The sequence below is a fragment of the Periplaneta americana genome, chromosome 9, assembly GCF_040183065.1.
Source record: "Periplaneta americana isolate PAMFEO1 chromosome 9, P.americana_PAMFEO1_priV1, whole genome shotgun sequence".
NCBI classification, from domain to species: Eukaryota; Metazoa; Arthropoda; class Insecta; order Blattodea; family Blattidae; genus Periplaneta; species Periplaneta americana.
Window position 1 is genome coordinate 170708010 of NC_091125.1, and position 15253 is coordinate 170723262.

A 15253-nucleotide genomic window follows, 5' to 3' on the forward strand; every position below is an offset into this window, starting at 1 on the left:
TTTCTTAGTTTCCTCTCTTTCCTCTTCATTTTCTCTCATTTCTCTTCATTTCCTCTTTCTTCTCCATTTTCTATTTTTTTCTTTGTTTCCCTTTTTTTCTTCTTCGTTTTCTCTCCTCTTTCTTCGTTTTCTCCCCTTTTCCTTCGTTTCCTCTATTTTTTCTTCGTTTTCTCTCCTTTTTCTTCGTTTCCTCTCTTTCTTCTTCGTTTCCTCTCTTTCCTTTTCTTCTCCATTTTCTCTCATTTTTCCCTCGTCTCTCCTATTCTTCGTTTCTTCTTTCTTTTTCATCTCTTTTTCTTCTTCGCCCCTTTCCCATTATGAGTCCTTGGCTTCATTTCGCTATCACCAGTTTCATTGATGCTAAGTAATCTACTAGTTGATATAGTGTCATTAAATAACCAATTAAGATAAAAATACTCTTATTCTTTTCTGCTTGTAATATTCTTGCTATCTACTCCTTAGCCTTCCCTTCTGCTCCTTATTCTCCTCTTGTCACTCTTCTCTCTTTATCCTTATGTCACTCATTTTTCTCTCCTTGTTTTTCATTCTTATTAACCTCCTCGTCATTATCATCCTTCTCAGTGATTCTGTGTGTCTTATATTTTAGCTCGGTGCAGCATCATCTCTTCGGCTTCACCTTGTGTTCAACTAAGCCTCACTTCCAACGTGTGTAATTCGGTACCACTGAAATGTCTGTGTAGCTCACTGGGTGAATTTTTGTACTTATCTGTGCTTTGGAACGCATTTCAGGCATTTCCTTTGGTCTCACTTCTGAACTCTAACATTCGGAACTCATTCAGCGTTTTACAAATTGGCACACAAAACCTGTATGAAGCAATGACGTCGTTCGGCAGATTGAAGGTAGCTGGAGCAGCATGTTGTGTCCTGTGCACTTGTGTTGTCCATGCTTCCCAACCTAAGTCAGTGGAGATTTGTAACATAGAGAACATTGGGTCCAAAAAATTAAAACTTTCATTCTTGCAAGGTAGACACTTAGGTATGATTTGAGAATTAAGAAGTAATAGGTGATCGAATTTACTGAGACAAAGGAACAAGATTATACCGTTAATATAAAGTCTGTAAATATTTCCATAGTATTTTTTTCGTTGCCTTGTAACAAAGTAATTTTGGGATGAACGATTAACTTCTTCTTGTAATAGGGTTGCCATAGTCTTGGATTTTCTGGAAGCATAATGGAATCGAGATAATGTGTTCTGGCATTACGAAAATAATTCTCGGGATGCATAAATGTCTTAGTTTTCAGCGAACAAGAAAGAAAAAAGTTTTCTTTCTCTTTACACGATTGCTTTTGACAAAATTCTAAACAGAAAATTACACTTTTTGTTGGCAAGCCGTGTTAGATTACCAATTACATCAGATACGCAACAATGGAAAATGGTGAAAAGTATTGATGAAACAGAAAATTGAGACAAAAATTTTGTATTTTGTTTTATATGCTACCGTACGTATAAATGTCTATACAGTAGACCCTCGATTCAACACACTTCGGATTTAATGGACAGCAACCTTCTACCAGTAAATAAGTGTTTGCATATTCTTTTGGACCATCAGTGACTAATAGAAAGGGATTTTCTTTTATCATTAAAACCGTCTGTAAAGTATTTTTTATTACTGTACTGTATTTATAATCGGACCCTAATACTGTATTGTGTTTCATATTAAAATAGTAATACATTGCACTACATTGTAGTGTTAAAATTTCAGTGCTGTATTACAAAATATTACCCTTTAAAAAATTCGCGATTTAACAGACTTTGGGACACCCCTTAGCCCCTTTTAGTCTGTAAATAAATTTGATTGATTTTTTTTTTTTTTTAAACTTTTGCAGTACGCAACAATGGCCATGTGTTTCCGTTGCGTTTGTCACCTTTTTGAATAATTTCTGAAGTGCTAGGTTTGTTTATATTTACTACGCCAATTAATGCGAGGAAGTTAATTTTATTAATGTATTTTTGTCAGTGGCGGCTGGTTGGCTGAGGCAACTGAGGCCGGGCATCAATTACTTGGCTTCCTTATAACTCAAATTTTGTATTTTCAGTCTTATATAACATATGCTATTAGTTATTTGAATGAGGCATATAGCGTAGAAGTATTAGAAAACTTTGTGATGTGTACAGACCTGCCTTGCAGTAAAATTTGTTCCCGAGGCCCCAAATGTTCTGGTTGGATCTGGCTTCTGCATTTTGTATGTTTGCGCGGGTTTTGAGTTTGCACTCTGAAAGCTACAACTGAGGCACATTTCTCTTGGCCTCGTGGCTTAGCAGGTATTCACCCCCCATCAGCCTTCATTTCTCCCGAACCAGTCTTTGTGAGTGTGAAGGGTGGGTTGGGGTGAAAATAGCAGTGATGACTCGTTTTCTTAAATAAGCCATAAGTAACGTAAAAATTTCCTCTGTCTAGCAGGCACGAGCCCACACTCATCTCTCCCCTTTTGTCTCAGTTTATGATTTATGCGTGGGTGTTGTACTTCGAGTACAGTAGTGTGGTCCGGTGTGGTTATGTGTTTCTGAAAAATAGAAACCGAAAGAGATGCGAGAAATAATAATGGTAATTGTACTTATATCTCAAGAAATATACAAAATTGTAAACGTTTTCGGGATAACAATTATATACTATGTTATAAAGTAAATGCACTTTTAACTTGTATAAATACATAGTACTATAATTTTTTTTGTATAAAATATTATCTTGTAATGAAAAAGAAATTACTTCTAAAAATATCTATCTATACTAAATAAATTTTACAAGAGAAAGAGTTCGTCCAAAGGGCTGGACTCGGGAAGGGTACCCAAAACGCTCATTGCATTTCCACGTTGAATTGCAATACTTAAATGTTGACGCAAATAAGTAGTGCAACAGCGATCACCAGTAATGGAGATCAAAATTTGGCCGATTTGAGATACCAAAACTTTAGTGTCATGACTCCAAGGACCGAAGGTCTCCACAGCAAATGGGACAAAGATATAATTGTCTAAAAGATGAGCATACTTATTCACTTTTTTTTTCACGGCTAATTCAGCAGCAGATGCTGTGTGTCTGGAGGTATTCGGTAAGTGAGATGGAGCTAGAGTGTCAACGCAAGTGGAGTCCCAAATTAAAGATTTTCCTCTAGACCATGGAATTAAGGTGAGACCATCGGGTCGTTTACCATCTGCGCGACTAATACCTGGTGGTTCCAAAAGAGACGGGATGCCACAAGAAGTCAGAGATCTTTTAACGATATCATTGAGTGATGTATGTCTGGGAATGCGACCCTTGCTCCTCGCACAGCTGAGTGCATGATAATTATAATTAATTTATTGTTAGAGTATCCTTTTTTCTAAAGGAAATAATACTGAAGAAAGGAAAGTTTTGAATAAAGACAGACCTACACCATCACTGACAATTTTTCGGAAAGATAATCTTAAAACGCGAGCTTTCAATGCATCCTGGTATGAGCAACATAAATGGTTCTTTGGTAATGTGATGCAAATAAACTTTTCTTTTGGTCATGGTTGTTGCTTTCAAAAAATAAATAAATAAATAAATAAAAAGAGAAAGAAAGTGTGTCTACTGAGGGCTTCAGAAAACTGAAAATTATTTTCAGGAGTTCAACACATGCTTCTTCAGCTGAGCATAATAATAATAATAATAATAATAATAATAATAATAATAATAATAATAATAATAATACTTACTTACAAATGGCTTTTAAGGAACCCGAAGGTTCATTGCCGCCCTCACATAAGCCCGCCAGCGGTCCCTATCCTGTGCAAGATTAATCCAGTCTCTATCATCATACCCCATCTCCCTCAAATCCATTTTAATATTATCCTCCCATCTACGTCTCGGCCTCCCTAAAGGTCTTTTTCCCTCCGGTCTCCCAACTAACACTCTATATGCATTTCTGGATTCGCCCATACGTGCTACATGCCCTGCCCATCTCAAACGTCTCGATTTTATGTTCCTAATTATGTCAGGTGAAGAATACAATGCGTGCAGTTCTGTGTTGTAACCTGTCACTGATAAATTCGACCTTTTTTACTGCTGATTTTATTCTTTTATGAACAAAGAATCCTGTTCCTAATTGGTGATTATTGTTTCCTTCCCCATAATACAACAAGTAATCTCCTATTTGTGATATGCCATTCCCATCTAACCTAACCTCTTGTACTCCTACGAAGTCTATTCTATATCTAGCTAGTTCTTTTGCTACTAACGTTACCCCTCCTGTTCTTAAAGACTAGTTACGTTCCAAGTGCCAAATCTCAAATCCTTATTCCTTTGCTGTGGTCGTGCCAGAGAATCAGTCCTATTCCGAGGCTTATTATAGGGATACGTAACAAGCTGTTTTTTACGGTGATGGGTTGTTAGCCCTTCGCCCAACCCCCAAGCTGGAGGACCACCCCTTATCGGCTGTCCACGACTGCTTATTCAATATATTCGCAGCTACCCTCCATATCTGGAGGCCGTCTCCTCTATCCGCAACCTGAGGACGCGCCATGCCGTGGTGATAGGGACCCACAATACATGGAATAATAATAATAATAATAATAATATTTATTTGTCAGAAACCAGTGTACAAGGCCTGGATATGACATCGTCGGGTTCGATAATACACACACACGCACACATACACTCACACATGCACAAACAAACTTAGCACAAATAAATATAGACAAGTAAACAAATAATTATAATCAAATAAACTAACACTGAGAAATAAACAAAACAAACACTGTGAGTTATAAAGAGTATGCTATAGGTTAACACATTTATATAAGGACAAAAAGTATAATTAAAGTACAAAGAGACAAATTAAAATATAAAGAAAGGGTTACATTTCTAAAATACAATATTTACATCACACTCCATGAATTCATTCACTGAATAAAAAGATCTGTTCAGCAACCATCTATGTATGCAGGACTTAAACCTATTTATTGGTAACTTTCTCGCTTCCAATGGTAATTTATTAAATATATTTATGCCATTAAAAAAGCAGGTATTTGAGCTCACACTCAATCTGCACCTTGTGTAATCTAATTTATCTTTATTGCTAGTGTTGAAGGAATGTATATCTGATCTAGTCTGATAAAGATCTATGTTGGATCTAAGGAATATCAAGGTTCTGTAAATGAATAGATTGTAAACTGTCATTACCTTTAACTCTGGAAATAGTGGTCTACATGATTCCTTGGTATTTTTATTGAATATTACCCTCAGTGCTCTTTTTTGTAGTAATAAGATGCTATTGACTCCTGTTGCACTTCCCCATATATGAATATAATATATAATAGTATATATAATATATAATGAATATAATAATAATAATAATAATAATAATAATAATAATAATAATATAGTAATAGTGGTAATCAAAATATAATCAACAATAAACATGTTATATGGGAGGTAGCCTACTTAACTAGTTACATCAGGCCTCATCGAAGATTTCAGTCACTAATTTTTGCCCCTTTTTTATTTCGCACATCAAAGTAAAGTGTCCCGGATTTTCATTTTCTAAATATGGCAACTCTATTCAATGTTAGCATTGGTGGAAATCGAAAACTGGTAGCTTGTACATAGAATTGATATACTAATTGTATTATAAATGCCTGTAACCAGCTTATATTGCTTGCTTGTGTCTGTCCTGATTGTGCATGTTCTTGTTGTGAAAGTAAAACACAGACTACGTTGGGTGCAGTGGAAGACTATGTATGATCCGAGACTAACACGTGGACAGGAGTAGTCCTCAGTGCCATGCAGCTATTGTGCTGGCTCTTAGCTCCGAGGTCCGCAGGTTCATACCTCGTCGAGACGATAGGTTTTAAGAGAAATAAAATTCTTCAGGAAAAGAAAGCTGTGGTTCCCATGTCACATATTCAGGGTACCTGATAGGAAGTCCCAGACCAAATGGATCTGCTATTTTCGCCCATGTCGAATAATCTCTGCAGTTGAAACTGTCATTAAATAAAATGCTGTTATTATTACTAATGTGAGATCCAACGTGTGGTGGAATGAGACGTGGATACAAGATCACGAATGTTGTGGGAAGGTGTGATGGGGAATTCCGTCAGCAGTCGACAGACTCATTCAGTGTAGTGCAGATGTATTGGTTGCGTGTTTTGTTCATTGTGACATTATTAGTGAGTTAGTGTTAGTGTTTGACAAATAAAATAAAGTGAAATGGCTTTCAATGTAGCACAGAGAATTTTTATTCTGTAACATATAGTGAGAAGGAAAGGTTACAAGGATGTAATCAAAGCTATGTTTTATACAAGAGTACCCGGAAACACAAGTTACTACATAATCGTTATAAACTTCTTCATAAGTGGAGATCTGTCTAGTAAACAAACTTAATGGACTTCAAGTGCAGTCTTTTATCAGAAGGTGCCAGAAATGTTTGGAAGCAGAGGGAGCTCACTTTGAGGAATACATGTAAATTTTGTAAGTAGGCCTAATGTCATGCTTCATTTATTTGTTATTTATTCACTTCGTTTATTTCTTTATTACTGTTTAATTAAATTTATTATCCATTATTTTATTTATTAATTTTTTTATTTACTTATTTATTTACGTATTTATTTTATTTATTCATTTATTTAATTACATTATTTATTAATTTAATTAATTAATTTATTTATTCATTTAATCAATTTATTTATTTTATTTATGTATTTATTCATTTATTTAATTAATTAATTTATATATTTATTCATTTAATTAATTAATATATTTATTAATTTAGTAAATTAATTAATTAATATATTTATTCATTTATTTAATTAATTTGTATATTTATTCATTTATTTAATTAATTAATTTATGTATTTATTCATTCATTTATTTAATTAATTAATTTATATATTTATTCATTTTTGTACTTATTCATTCATTTATTTAATTAATTAATTTATATATTTATTCATTTATATATTTATTCATTTATTTAATTTATTTATTTATATATTTATTTATTTATTTATTCATTTATTTAATTAATTAATTCATTTATTTATTCATTTATTTAATTAATTTATTTATATATTTATATATTTATTCATTTATTTAATTAATTAATTTATATATTTATTCATTCATCTATTTAATTAATTTATTTATATATTTATTTATTTATTCATTTATTTAGTCATTTATTTAATTAATTAATTTATATATTTATTCATTTATTTATTTATTCATTTATTTAATTAATTTATATGTTTATTCATTTATTTAATTAATTAATTTATATATTTATTCATTTATTTATTTATTCATTCATTTATTTAATTAATATATTTATTTATTCATTTATTTAATTAATTTATTTATATATTTATTCATTTATATATTTATTCATTTATTTATTTATTCATTTAAGTAATTAATTTATATATTTATTCATTTATTTAATTAATTAATTTATATACTTATTCATTTATTTATTTATTCATCTATTTAATTAATTAATTTATATATTTATTCATTTATATATTTATTCATTTATTAATTAATTTATTTATATATTTATTTATTCATTTATTTATTCATTCATTCATTTCATTCATTCCGTTCGTTCGTTCGTTTGTTCATTCATTCATTTGGGATGAGCAGCAACAAAACCGGATTGCTGACTGTACCTAGTCCACTTTTCGTTGAATCTCCCTATATTACATGAACTGAATTGGCGTTGTGTTGCCTGAAGCAGTCCCCATTTGCAGATTTATTTTGCTACTTGTATTACCTGTTGCAGTCTACAAGTAGCAGTACTGTAAAATCAAGTTGGAAAAATACAAATACTTGAATTCACTATTATCTGCCCCTGTTCCGTACGCACATTGAAGCATCATATACAGTCTTTCAGTGCACCTAATATAGTAGTTCCAGGGAATGATGTTTGAAATGTTGTATTTTTTGCAGTTGCTAGTTTTTTAGGAGTCTGTATGTTACGCTATTATGTACTTACGTATAACTTTAAATTGTTTAATGCTTTAAAATTGTTGTGTTTTAAATAAATTGAACTTGATTACAGTGTTGTTTTTAAAATAGCAACGTACAAATACGACATAGCTATCATAATATATGTAAGTTTCCGTCATGTAAAATCGTTGCAACTGTGGAGGGAGATAGAGATACGAGCTACAGCGTGGTGAATAGGTGAGTGAAAGAGTGAATTAATTCACATAATGAATTTCGACGAATTTGTTTTGTCACATTCATAGTATTACTACCACTTATACTCTGTCATCGCCCTCCTCCCTCGCATTTTTCTCCATGCTCTAGGCTTTCATATTCCCCTGCTTGTGTTCTCTCAGCTAATCTTTCCTCTCTATTCTTATTTCCTTCATTCTCCCCCTTTTCCCTGCAGAACAGAGGCTTTTACGTTCACTCTATTACACACTCTGTTCACACAGATGACTTGTAGATTGGTCTGTAGTACAAAGAAGGATTTATATCTCATGAAAACACGTGAGAATGAATGGATGGAGTCATGGAAGGGGAAACATTTAAAAGGTACGTGAAGACGGATCCTTGCAAGGGAAATTGGAGACGAGCGGAAGTGTCCAAGCCTCTTGGCCACTTGTATCATTCCGATTTTTGCCGTAAGATTGCAGCAATTCTAACAAAAGTCGCTTCCTACCTCAATTTATAAATAAAAGCCTTTTGTATCAAAAAAGTTTACTTCCTAATTATTTTTTCTAATTTTTAAAGTAAGTGCCAATATTTTGTAATTCTAAACATGTATGCAGGGTGTAACAAAAAGATATGTCAAAACTTTAGGGAAATATTTCTCACATGTAGACGATGAAAATATGTTGTTGTTGTTTTCTAATGCCAGGCGTTTGACAATAAAGTCATTTGACCTCTTGCACTCCAATATTTTTCAAAGATATTATCATGGTCAGCCACTGAAGCACAGATTTTGAGGTGTTCCGAATCCATTTCTTGGTTTGAGTTGCACAATGGGCAGTTAGGGGACTGATATATTCCAATTCTATGCAGGTGTTTGGCCAAACAATCATGGCCTGTTGCCAATCTAAATGCAGCTACAGACGATTTTCGTGGTAAATCGGGAATTAACTGTGGATTTTGATGCAGAGAGTTCCATTTTTTCCCTTGGGATTGTGTTATCAAATTTTGTTTGTTGAAGTCTAAGTATGTAGATTTAATAAACCTTTTCACAGAGTAATACGTAGATTTAGTAACAGGTCTGTAAGTAGCAGTGCTGCCCTTCTTTGCTAAAGCATCCGCATTCTCGTTTCCCAGGATTCCACAATGGGATGGTATCCATTGGAATACAATTCTTTTATTGAGTGATATTAGTAAAAGAATGAAAGAGGATGAAAATATATTATATAAACATAGGTCCGGAAATGCTTTATTTTCGTATTAGAGCTCATTTTCTACAACTTTGCGTACATATCATGGGAAACACACTGCAACATACCACATGAAACTCTGCGTTACAAGAAGTGTTCAAAGTGTTCTCCATTAGCACGCATACATGCATCAACCCGCCGTCGCAATGCATCCCGGAGACGCTGATGTATCCCTGGAGAATGTCGTATTGTTTCGTAGCCTTCCACAATACAGGGTCGACTATCTACATCTTGCATCGGGGTTTCATAAACAAAAGCTTTCGAATGCCCCCATAAGTAAAAGTCTAGTGGGTTTAGGTCTGGAGAGCGTGGAGGCCAAGGAATTGGTTCACCTCTCCCTACCCATCTGTCATGGAACCTTTCATTTAGCAACTGACATAGCCAAGCAATGAAGTGAGTCGCACGACCTTTGTACGTACAGTTGCAAATAAACACTGGTGGTGAACCTAAGAAATACGTCACGACCCCATTACCACTAATCAGACGTAAATGCTACTACAGTCAGATTACTAGCTGCTTGTAAACAAGCTCTTATTTACAAGCTTTTGTTTGTAAACTGGAGGAGGACTAGTTGTGTAAAATGAGCTCTAAAAAGTGTTTCCGGAACCACATTTATATAACATATTTTGATCCTCTACATGTGAGAAGTATTTCCCTAAAGTTTTGACATACCTTTTTGTTACACCCTGTATAAATCAACTTGAAACAAGAGTGTTTAGTGCTAACAATAGTCTTTCGTCTCTGCTGTGTTACAGTAGGTTACACCTTTTTTTCTAACTGAAGGGGATTTCTTTCTTTAAAATTATCGGAAGCCCCTTCTGTGGGACAATGAATCTCAAATTGAGACAAATGCTCAACAGGCTTGGAGCTCGCATGGATGGCCCTTTATTAACACACAATCAAAAGTATGAGTTTTATATGAATCGGCTTGTACATATGTACGTGCTAAAATGTAAAAAATTTATAAGTTGTAATGAGATAGATCTCTGTTGCGTTAATTACGGAGAATTAGAAGCTTACATTCATGCAAATCTAGTCTTTCAGATAAAGCTCCCTGTAAAGCAGATTTGAATAATTTCAAGGAAAAATTGTTCCGGGACCTCTGGTTGAACGTACCAGCGCTCTGCCAACTAAGCTACCCGGGAACTCCACCCGACACCGTCTCAACTTTCCCCTCTATATCCACACAACTCGCGTTGGCTGACGAAACGCCAGAGACCCATATCGAGTGCACACAATCTCTGTGTGACTTGGAATTGTGGTTTTCTGTTAATGTACACCCGGCCCCGGAACAATTTTTCCTTGAAATTATTCAAATCTGTTTTACAGGGAGCTTTACCTCAAAGACTAGATTTGCATAATATATACGTCACTGTGTATGTTAACAGAAAACCACAATTCCAAATCACACAGAGATTGTGTGCACTCGATGTGGGTCTCTGGTGTTTCATCAGCCCACGCGAGTTGTGTGGATATAAAGGGAAAAGTTGAGACGGTGTCGGGTGGAGTTCTCGGGTAGCTCAGTTGGCAGAGCGCTGGTACGTTCAACCAGAGGTCCCAGGATCGATACCCGGCCACGGAACAATTTTTCCTTGAAATTATTCAGAAGCTTACATTGCCAGTAGGTTTGAACTGGCTTGCCATCGTTTGTGAACTGATGACTGGATCAATGTGCATTGTTGGCTTCGACACGAAGAGATATCACTCAAAGAGTCGATATTAAAGATACGCTGATTTTGAATTCATTCATATGTAAACTACTTAATATGGATGTATTCAAACTGGCATATCTCTAAAATACATTTTTTTGAGTTATGTTTCTTCGTGTGGAAGGTGATGATATATATATTTTTCCTCTCTTCTCAATTTCCACTCATATCATTGTCAGTAACAAGTGTTTGGTCATGGACTTGTATGCTCACGATGTGTTTCATTGCCAGAGTGTGCTGCTACTGGAAGACGTGAGCCCTTACATCACCCGTCCAATAGACAAGACTAGGGCAGTGTGCATCAGCAAGGGCACGTTCTCGTGGGATGCGGGTGCTCTGCATGCTAGGTGCGTGGTTTTGTTGGTTGTTGGTACATGCGTCATTCTGAATTGCGTACTTACTCTCTGTCTCTCTGTGCAGTCTCTCAGCCGACCAGGAAAAGGAGAAACTCAACCCTTATGACGGCAATGAAAATGGACGGAGTGGGCGATCACATATCCTAGAGAATATTAACTTCCAAGCTCCTAAGGTGACACTAAACAAATGATTGATTGTTGCAAATGACTGCATGAGCAAATGTGAATTTTTATTTCCCTAATAAAATGTCAATGTCATCGTCATCACCACCAGCACTATCACCACCACCATCACCGTAACCACCAGTAATTCTTTACAATTTATTGCTTTACCAAAGGAAGGTGGATACCCACCTACTGACCAAAATGCGTACATGCAAGGCATACCAAAAGCCTAGAACTAACCTGTCAATGATACTTGACCTTACAAAAACTCGCTTTCTATCTTATGTACCTACTAAAAAGGTTACATGCAATCACTGCTGTCATGGGATCTTTTCAGAGCCATGTGGAGTATGGGAACCTACAGTTTTTTAATGAACCTTATGGGGAAGAGAACATCATACACAACCATATGGTGTATGGGTACCAAAGTTTTGTACATGTACACTGAGATTTGCCTTAGTTGATCTCTTGCTGTTCCTAATATATCTTCTTTGATGTTTACAAGCATAAATGGTCCACTCCTAAAGTGCTGAAATCCGGAACCTTATATAACAACAATGTATCTCAGTACAAAATCGTTTTTCCCCTTGGCGAGACACGAAAGTAGGAGTACCTCAAGGCACCATGCTTGGACCATTGTTTTTCTCCATTTATGTTAATGACGTGACTACAAACTTACATTACTGCAAGTATCACATTTACGCAGACGACTTACAACTGTACATACACTCCCGACCAGATGAAATTGATGTAACTATTGGCAAAATTAATCATGACTTGAATCAAGTTTCTTCATGGGCGAAAAAGTTCGGACTTAGGTTAAATGCTAGTAAGTCACAAGCTATAATAATTGGACATAGGAGACTACTGAACACAATGAACAACAGACATATCCCAATTATTACAGTAAATAATGCTGCTATTCCGTACCATTCCGTCGTCAGAAACCTCGGCATTTTCTTGGACGAAAATTTAAATTGGGAATGCCAAATAAAGGAAATATCCAATATGACGTAATACTTACAGACTTGACGACTGACCTTTCGAACAAGCTGCAGCGTGTGCACAATATGTGTGTCAGATTCATCAGTAATGCTCACAAATTTGACCACATTACACCCTCGTTCAAATCTTTATCCTGGCTGCAACTTAGTAACCATAGAACACTTCATTTGCTCTCTTCTGTTTCGAGTTCTCCACACTTCTACTCCAAATTATCTTCGTTCCCGGTTTAACTACATATCCTCCAGTCACAATCTAAACACCAGGTTACAGGAGAGCTAAATCCTAGCAATTCCTGCCCATAGAACATCCCACTATTCATATACTACTGTGAGTAGTTCGTAGGACACTGAAGATGACGCAGAACCAGCATCGAAATGGGCCGTCTGTCTAAGGTACATAACCTTTTTTAAAAATGTTAACACTTTTAATATATCGTTAAACAATTTAAAGTTTTTTAAACAAAGTGTTAACATGAACCAGAATCAACAAAATAATTTCTTTACCTCGGAATATGTATTATATATATTTTGTGTGTTAAATATTACAGTACCTGGTTAATTAGTTTCAGTCTGTTATTGGCCTGAGTTCTGAAGATGTTCAATAACAGGCTGAAGCTAGTTAACCAGATACTGTAATATTTAACACGCGAAATATATATAATAGGGCCTATATATTCCGAAGTGATATAATGTTAAAAGTTGTGTAATCAAGATGTATAATTTCTTTACTTCATGTTGAAACTTTCGTACACTACTTTTAACACTTGAATATAAATAATTGATTAAATGGCGATCTTACTCGTGTTAATAACATATAACATAAATACAGACATGGAAATCCTACACATACAACCCAAAAACCAAAAACTCAACACACTTGAACAATATGAAATATACAGACACACCAAAACACACCCTGATTAAATTCTCAACACAGATCAATTTCAGAACACACACACTATTTGACACCACATTTCAACACTTTTCAACAATCGAACACACCCACACAACAGGCAGCGAAGTTCGAGATGACGCTGAGGTCTAGTAGGCTCTGAGGATGGTGTGAAGAAGCACCGAAACAGCTGTAAGCTGCACATGCTTACACAATTAACACGAGTAAGATCGCCATTTAATCAATTATTCTTTACTTCTTTCTTCATATGAAAACATTCATTAAATGACGATTGGAGGGCTAGAGAGAGAAGAGAAAATATATTTTAAGAGAGAAAAATAAGAGGAGGGCGTATGGTCAAGAAAAAAATAACCATGACAGCACTGCTGCCTCTTTGCTGACCACTACTTTTACAGGAACTTTCTACTCTTATTACAGTGCGAAATTGGCATCACTGTTCAATTTATCTTTTGTTTATGGTATGTATGACTTGGGGCAGGGCATGTAACATGTATGGGCGATTCCAGAAATGCATATAGAGTGTTATTTGGGAAGTCGAAGGGAAAAAGACCTTCGGGGAGGCCGAGACGTAGATGGGAGGATACTATTAAAATGGATTTGAGGGAGGTGGGATATGATGATAGAGACTGGATTAATCTTGCACAGGATAGGGACCGATGGCGGGTTTATGTTAGGGCGGCAATGAACCTTCGGGTTCCTTAAAAGCCATAAGTAAGTAAGTTAAGTAAGTATGTATGACTTCACTAGAAGCCAAGTAGGCCTACGTAAATTCATCCTATCTTTCTTTGGTAAGGCAATTGTAAAAAAATACCTCATTATCAATATTATGATAAATTAGTTAATAGGCATAAGTGAACCTATAATTAAACATAAATATGAAAATTATAGAATAAATTTAGATGTTTAAAGTAAAAAAAAGAAAAAAGAAAAAAAAAGAAGAAAAATTAATTTAAAAATGTTCATGGTAGAAAATTATGAAAAGGAGCAGATAAATAAGTTTTAAAGTTTTAATTTTTATCACGATTGGTTTAAACATGCACTAAAACTAGACGTAAGTGCAAGTTTGAACAATTAATTACTGAGATTTGCGATAAATTAATTAGTTTAGGAAATTGTATATTTATTATGTATAACTACTTTTGTATATATATCAGTTTTTTAAATGATTAAGTTTGTACTTTTGTGAACTAATATCAGTAAATCTAAATATTATGATAATGACGAGGATAGTGATTATGATAAAAATGACTAGGACACGGCATGATGATAATGCTGCAGGGCCAGCTGATTGGCGTGTGCGGTCCGGTGGGAGCAGGCAAGACGTCGCTGCTGCTTGCTGCACTGGGCCAGCTGCACTTAGTGACGGGCCAGGTGACACGGGACGGATCCTGTGCGTACGTGAGTCAGGAGCCGTGGATCCTGAACGCGACCCTGCGCGAGAATATCCTGTTTGGAGAGAGCTTCGACTCGAAGAGGTACTACGAGGCGGTGTACTGCTGTGCCCTGAGCCAGGACATCCACTTGCTGCCAGGCGGCGACCAGACGGAGATTGGCGAGCGAGGTGTCAACCTGTCTGGAGGGCAGAAGCAGCGTGTGGCCCTTGCAAGGGCTCTGTATGCCAACAGGTACGCAGATAAAAATAATCACTGTCACATACTTTCTCATTATCTTTGAAAAATATTGGAGTGCAAGAGGTCAAATGACTTTATTGTCAAACGCC

At 35.3% G+C, this 15253-nt stretch overlaps 1 protein-coding gene across 5 annotated transcripts in view; it reads left to right on the forward strand.

Annotated features, from left to right (window-relative positions):
- LOC138706734 (ATP-binding cassette sub-family C member 5-like) overlaps nucleotides 1–15253 on the forward strand; it is a 110278-nt gene that overhangs the window by 48772 nt on the left and 46253 nt on the right. For 3 of the 5 annotated variants that reach the window (XM_069836370.1, XM_069836368.1, XM_069836371.1), the window contains 3 exons: nucleotides 11327–11442; nucleotides 11516–11624; nucleotides 14812–15158. In XM_069836370.1, coding sequence (XP_069692471.1) covers nucleotides 11327–11442; nucleotides 11516–11624; nucleotides 14812–15158 — 572 coding nt within the window. Of the gene's footprint in view, nucleotides 1–750; nucleotides 862–11326; nucleotides 11443–11515; nucleotides 11625–14811; nucleotides 15159–15253 lie in introns of all 5 variants that reach the window. The other 2 variants (XM_069836367.1, XM_069836369.1) reach the window with 1 other exon arrangement.